This window comes from Lynx rufus, unplaced genomic scaffold (genome assembly GCF_022079265.1).
Source record: "Lynx rufus isolate CCGP_SWC_20201006 ecotype Redwood Valley unplaced genomic scaffold, mLynRuf1.p SCAF_37, whole genome shotgun sequence".
In the NCBI taxonomy this organism is placed as follows: Eukaryota; Metazoa; Chordata; class Mammalia; order Carnivora; family Felidae; genus Lynx; species Lynx rufus.
Window position 1 is genome coordinate 1956093 of NW_025814853.1, and position 7730 is coordinate 1963822.

Genomic DNA, 7730 nt, shown 5'->3' on the forward strand with positions numbered 1-7730 from the left:
TGGCCGAGGTGAAGTCCAAAGGGAAGCTTCCAAAGAGACTTTCATATGCTAAAGACGCACTGATCACTGGAGGCCTAGCTACTGACAAGCTAAGGTGGTTTTTCCCTGTAGCAAAGTATTAACTTCACACAGTAGGGAGTTCTGGACTTTAGAAGATTGCCCTTTTTTGTGTGATTGTATTAAGATGTTTGTAAACTGATGGAGACCCTTAGCAGGTTAACCATTTGTTTTCTGTCTCTGTCCTTTCCTTTGTCCCTGGGCAGCCAGGAGTGCCTGGGAAATAATCACACTCATCCCGCCCTGTAGGGGCGGGGGGGGGGGGGGGGGGCGTAATGCTAGCTGGGACCTGGCCCTCAGCGTGCCTTATGCTCCCTCATCAGGATCATCCAGGGAGACTGATCGGGGCTGGGTGCTGTCCTGTGAGACCCCGTGTACCCTCCGAACGCCGGAAAGACGCAGGTGGGAACCAGGGATGCAGGGGTCAGTGGCTCCCCCTGCAAATCCTCTTCAGGGGGTTTACCGCCAACGGCCCGAGGCTTCTGCAGGGTGGGGGGGACACAGAACCAGGAGTTGAGACAGCCGTGTTGGGCAAGAGCCACCGGTCGCGGGGCCGCGTGGACATGTGCTGCCCAGGTAGCGTCTCCATGGACACCTGTAAGCCCACAGGTTGTACAGAACATCACTAATCGCAGCATTTTGTGGTCGGCACCAGCCAGGGGGCGGGGGGAGACTGTACCGGGAAGGATCCCACCTAACCCGAGACTGGAACTTTGTCTTCGTTTGCAATGCTGGGGGACATTCTGGAAGTGCACGTGAAATGCATCATTTAGGGCTGCCGAGGCCCTGCCCGCAGTATCACCGTGCCATCGTCGCCAAGGCGTGCGGGGGCGGATTCGAACCCGGGGCCCGCCTTCAGCTCGCCCGCAGACGTTTCGCCGTCTGCGGCGCCTGGCCCTGCGCGGCCGCCGTAGGGGGCGGGGCCGGAGTACGGAGGCCGGGAGGGCGGCGGCGGGCGGGGCCGCGGGCCGGGGCGCCATGGGCAACCTGTTCGGCCGCAAGAGGCAGAGCCGGGTCACAGAGCAAGACAAGGCCGTCCTGGTGAGAACCCGGCCCCCCGGCGACGGCGGGGAGACTGAGGCAGGGCTGCGGCCCCGGGAGGGCCTGCCCCCGCCCCCCCCGCCGGGCGGGCTTCTCGCAGCCGCGTCGCTGCGCCGGACCGCAGGCTGCCGGCGACCGGCGCGGGGACTAGACCGGGCCGCGGTTTCGGGGGGCGGCGCCGAGTGTCGCGCTGAGTCGTGGTCACACCTGGTGTCCCGGCGAGCGCGCGCTCGCAGGTGGCAGGTCCCGAGTCCCACGTTCCGGGCCGCCCCGCCGTGTGGCCGGCGCCGGGGCGCCGAGCGAGGGTGATGGGCTCGTCTGCCACCGCCCCACGCCGCTGTTTCCGGGGAGCTCCGGGAGAAAGCTCGTTTGCGTGGAAAGAATTGTATGATACGTTAAGGGGAAAGGCACGTCCAGAGGAATCCAGTTTTGCAAGGAGAAAAACGTACCGGGAAGGAGGTGGTCCAAAATTTGAGCAGAGTTTACCTTTGCTTGCTTTGCAAAAATTTCTGCAGCAAAAATGCATTAATTTGTGCTAAGAGAGAAACAAATTCAAATGACAGATTCCCCCCACTCCTTGGCTTCAGAAACCGTGTTATAAACGGCTCTTAACTGAAGTTCCCCCACGTGGAGAGGAAACAGGCACGTTTGCCACTAGAGAAAATGTGAGCAGCGTTGGGTGCTGAATGGGAAGAGGGGCACAGGCACTAGGGAGGCAGGGGTCAGGCCCTGGCGGAGAGCTGAAGCCCCCAAGGTGATTCTCTTCAAGGAGTCGCTTTTGGGTTTCTCTTCCAGGCTTTTCTACTTGCCAGGGATTGTTTGGTGGGTCCGCACTGTAACAACGCGGTTTGCACACAATAAAACAAATTACTGCCTGGTGTGTTCCTAGGATGAAAAGCTGAGCTGAGAAACTCCATGCCCCAGTGTGCTGTCCGTCCTGTGACCCTCCACGGATACCCCTTATGAAGTTTACAAAGGGGGCAGCCTGGCCACACCTGCTGCGTTTAGCTGTCTTCCACACTTTGTACTAAACCAGCTTGGATAATGGCCCGAAGGGCAGGGGCGGGGCAGGGGCTCAGCTCCTGGGGAGGAACAGCGGCCAGGGCTGAGAAGACTGGGCACGCAGGCTGGCCCCGGTGTGTCTGAGCCGTGGGAGCAGGATAGTGGGTGCCTTGCACTGCAGCCAGGAGAAGGCGTGCAGCCATCACCCAGCCTGCCCCACAGGCCACCCGGTGCACCGGGCAGGCGCTAGAGAGAACGTGCTGTGGAGGGGCTGTGAGAGGTCCCTGCAGACGCGTCTACACTAGGGGATGATGTCTCACTATACTGAGTCTTAAAGGTGTGCCTGACCCTTGCCGTAGTTCAGTCACAGCAGCGGATCCTAAAGATAGAATCGCACGTATGAGAAACGCCCTGTCCTGCAGGCGCTTGCCATAGCGTCATCATTTCAGGTGAATTTGGAAGAAATGGGAAAGGCCTGAGAAAAGGCAGAATTACCTGACGCGTAAACGGCCGTGCTTCCTCTCCGGGACAGTACGTGGGGGTCCCGGGTGCTTGGCCAGGTCAAGCAAACACTTCACCCAAACAGGCCGTCTGTCCACTCGGACACGGCGATAAGTGACGAGCAGGGCAGCTGAACACATTAAGGACACGTCTGAGGCCGGGAGGGGAGGCCCCCAACCCTCGCTGAGGCTGGGTGGGACGGTGGCTCTCTGGTGCACTTCTGTGTCGTCTCTGAACCTCTGAGGCACTGGTGACACTCTCCGACCTGCCCCAGGGCAGGCCCAGTGATGGCTGTTGCCATCATTTTGAGTGATGTCACTCTGGGAGCGGACACTCCACCTTGGCGCTGCGGACACGTGGGGGGCGGGTTCACTGTCTGTGCCGGGGCCACCCTGGGCACGGCAAGATGTAAACGGTGTCCCTGGCCTCTACCCACTGACGCCAGCAGCAGCACCCCCCAGTTCCGACAGCCGCAGGTGTCTCCAGATGTGCCCGAGGGGGCAGACTTGTCCCCACAGAGAGCTGTGTTTCGGGGCGGGCGGGGGGGGGGCGGCTTCCAGGCCGGCCTAGCCAGTGCCAGCATGGGCGCCGTGTGGACCCAGGCCTGCTCTTCCGCAGCAACTGAAGCAGCAGCGGGATAAGCTGAAGCAGTACCAGAAGAGGATCACCCAACAGCTGGAGAGGGAGCGGGAGATCGCCAGGCAGCTCCTGCGGGACGGGAGGAAGGAGTGAGTGGGGCCCAGGGCGGACCGAGAGCAGGGGGGCGGGCGAGGCCAGGGGGGCGGCCGGGGCCCGGCGGCCGGGTCACTGCCCGGGTGCCTTCCGCAGACGTGCCAAGCTGCTGCTGAAGAAGAAGCGGTACCAGGAGCAGCTTCTGGACAAGACAGAAAACCAAATCACCAGCCTGGAAACCATGGTAGGCCGCGCGGGTGGCAGGGAGCTGGGGGGAAGGGGTGGGGAAGGCAGGCCCCCCGACCGCCCCGTCTGTTCGGCGTCCGCCCCAGGTCCAGAACATCGAGTTCGCCCAGATTGAGATGAAGGTGGTCGAAGGGCTGCAGATTGGAAACGAGTGTCTGAAGAAGATGCACCAGGTAAGGTCCTGGGCGGCAGAGAGGACGGAGCTCCGCGGGACGAGGGAGGCGGGGCTCGGTCCTGAGGCCACGCCTGTGCCCGGGCCATTGGCGAAGAGGCGTCTGTGCTGGCTGGGAGCGTGGGCGAGCCAGTGGCTCTCGGGAGAGGGCGCCCGTGTCGGGGGCAAGACCAGCTCGGGGTGTTGACCCGAGAACGGGGTGACGGGCACCGACGACAAAGTGGGTCCACGCGCTCAGGTGAGGGTCCGGTGAGGGTGCGTGAGGGGTGTGTGAACTAACTGGAGGGCTTCCCGGAGGAGGTTAACACGGCCTCACCACAGGAAGCGGCCCAGGGGTGGGTGGCCAAAGAAGAGGTGAGGCCCGGAGAGACCCTGGGCCACCGGAGAGGTGACCGGCGGATGGCTCTGCGGCTGCCCGGCTGTCCCGGCTGTCCGCGGTGTGCCCCTGCCCCACAAGTCAGCGTGCTGCTTCGAACCCAGAAGGAATCGAGTCAAGTTTTACTTACTTTTACCTGGACGTGCGCGGATTGGTTGGGGAGCCCGAGGGTCTGGGGCAATGGGCCAGCGGAAGTCTGGGCGGTGCAGTCAGGGCTTCTGAAAAGACAGGTGCAACGGCCCGGAGCCCCCGTGGGCGGGCCCAGCCAACGGCAGAAATGACCAGAGCCACGTGGCGTCGGCTCGGCCGGGCTTGCGCCCTGCCGCTCCAGGTGGCCGTAACGCGAGGCGCTGTTACACGCCTCGCTGACCAGAGTCCCGACCGACTAGGTGATGTCCTTAGAAGAAGTGGAGCGGATACTGGAGGAGACCCAGGAGGCCGTGGAGTACCAGCGGGTAGGTGTTGCTGGGCCAGCGGGGACCACCTTCCTCCTGCACCCGCCACCTGCATGAACCCCCAGCCACCCTCCAGAGCCATGACTTCTGTGCTTCTGGTGCTCACCTCCTCTCAAGTGAGGGGGGCCTGGAGCGACGGGCTGTCTCCTTCCTCCACAAGGGGCCGCTGCACCCTCTGCCCCAGCCTGGCCACGGTCCTCACCTCCCCTCCTCCCTTTACAGCAAATAGATGAGCTGCTGTCAGGAAGTTTCACTCAGGAGGATGAAGACACCATCCTGGAGGAGCTGAACGCAATCACCCAGGTGAGAGGACCCCCCGCACTGAGCACGGTCTCCCAGGTGATAGAACACCCCAGGACTGAGCATAATCACCCAGGTGAGAGGAGTCCCGGGACTGAGTGCAGTCACTCAGGTGACAGGACCCCCAGGACTGAGCGTGATCACTCAGGTGACAGGACCCCCAGGACTGAGCACAATCACTCAGGTGACAGGACTCGCAGAAGGCCTCTGCCCCGTGTGATCGTTGGCCTTGGACCGGCACCTTTATTGGGCTTTACAGGAGCACGCAATCCTGGCTTTGCGAGTGGTGTTCCCTCCTAAAATAAGTCGAATTTATGTTAAACTGAGGTGGTTCTTATCTGCCCGGTGACAGCAGGGAGAACCCGGCCTGGAGAGAACATTCCCCGGGTTGTCCCCTCGAGAGTGTTGCAGGCGGCTGAGCAGGCAGTGCCCGTATGGCACCTCTCACCCGCCGTGGCCAGGTCCCTCCCTGCAGAGCCCCGGGCCCGCCTCCCTCTACCAGGCGGCCTTGCCACGCGCAGGCCCCGTGGTGTGTGTCTGCTCCCCGATGGGGACGCCTCCGTCGCTGGGCCATGGCTTCGGGATGCCCCCAGCCTGTGCCCACCAGCCTGCCACTCCCTGCACCTGCGGGACGAGTTAGCGTCCCTGCTCTCTGCCCTCCGGTGTCCCATGTGCACCTGCCTCCTGACGTCCTTCCTCCCGAGGACCCGGGTGCCCCCTAAGCAGCCAGGGAAGCCAGCTGGGAGGTGAACTGCCATGTGTTGTCCGAGAGGCAGCCCAGCGCCCCTGGGCCGGGCACGCTGCCACAGAGCCGCCCCTTCCACCCGGGTGGGCACGGGGTTCAAAGCCCCCGGCCCCGCATGGCCAGAGTGTGACCCGGGATCTCTAGGGAAGCCCCAAGTGAGTCAAGTCTCAGATGCCGGAGACCGAGGAGGAGGCGCTCTGGAGCTTTCCACAGCCGGGCTCTTGTTTGGATGGTCTCACCGCCTCTCCCTCTGCCTCTTGCAGGAGCAGCTGGACCTCCCCGAGGTTCCTTCAGAGCCTCTCCCCGAGAAGAAACCAGGTACGCTTCTTGTTCTGTCCTGCGGAGGACCTGTGTTCTAGAACGAAGTGAAATGCCCCGGCCGCAGGGTCCCGCCCTTCCGCTCGGTGGAAGTTGGTTCCTGCCTCCCCAGCTGGGTGGGTGAGGGGCACAGGCCTGCTTGGGGGTCGGGCCCGGTTTCCGGCGGGGAGGGGGGGAGCCTTGAAAGAGCCGAACCCCTTCGGAGAGGCGTGTCCCGCAGGCAGAGCTGGGGAAAGGCCGGGTCGACCCCAGAACCAGCCACCCTCTACGTAGCACAGCCCCGTGGCCCTGCGCCCCGCCGGGGCCCCGGTGGCTGGTGGGCCCTCTGCGTTTCTTTCTGCCCCTCCCCGTCCTTCCTCCTCGCAGGGCTCCCGAGTGCTTGCGACGGGCTGCTGCGGTCGAGGTCCCCACCCTCAGCCCCGCACGCAACCCTGGGACCTGGCTCCTTGCCGCCTTCCTTCTCCTCTGGGAGTTTCTGCCCGTGGGGTCTTCTGCACCCGACAAACACCTCTTTCTTTCCTCTACAGAAAAAGCCCCCACCAAGGCCAGGCCCCAGCAGGCGGACGTGCTTGCAGCCTCATAACGTGGCCTCCTTGGCCTGGGACTGGCGGGGACTCCCCAGAGACTGGGGCCCACAGAGTTTGGTGCGCGGCCCGACCTGACGGGCTCCCAGGAGGCCGGCGCCAGGCCAGGCCGGTCGGGTGCTGACGAAGCAGAGTGTGGGGCGCACAGGGCCAGACGCCAGGCTGACTCCGCAGAGCGTTTCCCTGGCGCCACAGGCTCGCTCTCCTCTCTGGATTCAGTGGCAACATTCACACCCTCCGGCCAAACAGCTTCTGAGGCCGTGGTCCCCATGCGGCCGCAGGCAGGCCCGTCGCTCCTGGTGCTGGCCACACTCCCGTCCCCGGCCCCTCGAGGCTCCACCGGCCACCTTCTCCCCAGCTCCCTCTCTTTGGAAGGCGCGTCAAACCTAGCTTCTTTCCCTTCCCTTTTTCACTTCCTGCTGCTCCTGCCAGCTGGCGGGCAGCTTCCTGACCTGCCCAGCTTCCGCGTCGGTTCGGGGGCGGAAAGCTCCCCTCTTCTGTGTCGGCGTTTGGGGGCGTTGGACCGGAAGGGGCGCATCCCTGCTGGACTGACGGCTGCGGGAGCCCCGCCCGAGCTTCGCCTGGGGGCCTGTGTGCAGAGGCTCGGCCCGCTGCAAAGGGATGTTCCCGGAGAGCCAGAGGCCTTGCTGGGGTTCCCGGAGGTGCTGACGGGCCTGCTCTGGTGGCTCTGGCCCCCATTGTCTGGGACTCCGCGCAGCTTGGGCTCAGGAACCGGCCAGAGACCCGGGGCTCTGCGACCCGCCACCCCTGAGCCGTCAGCCGCCGGGCACGCGCTTGGAAGCTGGAAACGGCTTCCCTAGTTAACGGTTCGTTTTGGTATCGGACAATCCCGACAACGTTTCACTCCCAACAAGGAGGGAGCCCCAAACGGGTCAGCCCCATATTAAAATTGATGCCTGCATGGTCTCTGGCCTCATGGAGTGGGGTCTGTGCGGGTACCTGGGTGGGTTAAAGTGTGGCTCCTCTCCTCTAGGGTCCCTGGAACACGGCCCCCTGACCCTCACAGGGATTCACTCGAGAGCACCTGCCTGGGGGCTGGGGACACAGGGACAGGTGGAGGCCTTCACTGCGCCAGGCTGTGGGCAGAAGGCAGGCCGGGGCTCCAGCACTGGGGGTGCCCTGTGCTCCGGGCAGCTGCCTGTAGAAGGGACACTGGCGGCCTCATTCCCCAGGGCCAAGCTCAGGCCCCTCAAAGTGAGGGAGGGCGGTCGGTTGGGCAGCTCCAGGAGGGGGCTGGTTT

At 63.9% G+C, this 7730-nt stretch overlaps 1 protein-coding gene across 1 annotated transcript; it reads left to right on the forward strand.

The window, feature by feature from the left end:
- The first annotated feature begins 1016 nt into the window (after positions 1-1016).
- On the forward strand, positions 1017-7396 carry CHMP6 (charged multivesicular body protein 6). The gene is made up of 8 exons (XM_047094017.1): positions 1017-1098; positions 3220-3329; positions 3430-3517; positions 3606-3692; positions 4457-4522; positions 4745-4825; positions 5831-5885; positions 6413-7396. The coding sequence occupies exons 1-8, from the start codon at positions 1036-1038 to the stop codon at positions 6466-6468; spliced, it is 606 nt and encodes a 201-aa protein (XP_046949973.1). The 5' UTR covers positions 1017-1035; the 3' UTR covers positions 6469-7396.
- Positions 7397-7730: the final 334 nt, after the last annotated feature.

What these genes read in the sequence shown, in the direction of transcription:
- CHMP6 (XM_047094017.1), top strand. Translation starts at nt 1,036, where the DNA reads ATGGGCAACCTGTTCGGCCGCAAGAGGCAGAGCCGGGTCACAGAGCAA. An exon ending in CTGCGGGACGGGAGGAAGGA is followed by an intron (nt 3,330 to 3,429) that starts GTGAGTGGGGCC and finishes TGCCTTCCGCAG; the next exon opens with ACGTGCCAAGCTGCTGCTGA. An exon ending in AGGCCGTGGAGTACCAGCGG is followed by an intron (nt 4,523 to 4,744) that starts GTAGGTGTTGCT and finishes CTCCCTTTACAG; the next exon opens with CAAATAGATGAGCTGCTGTC.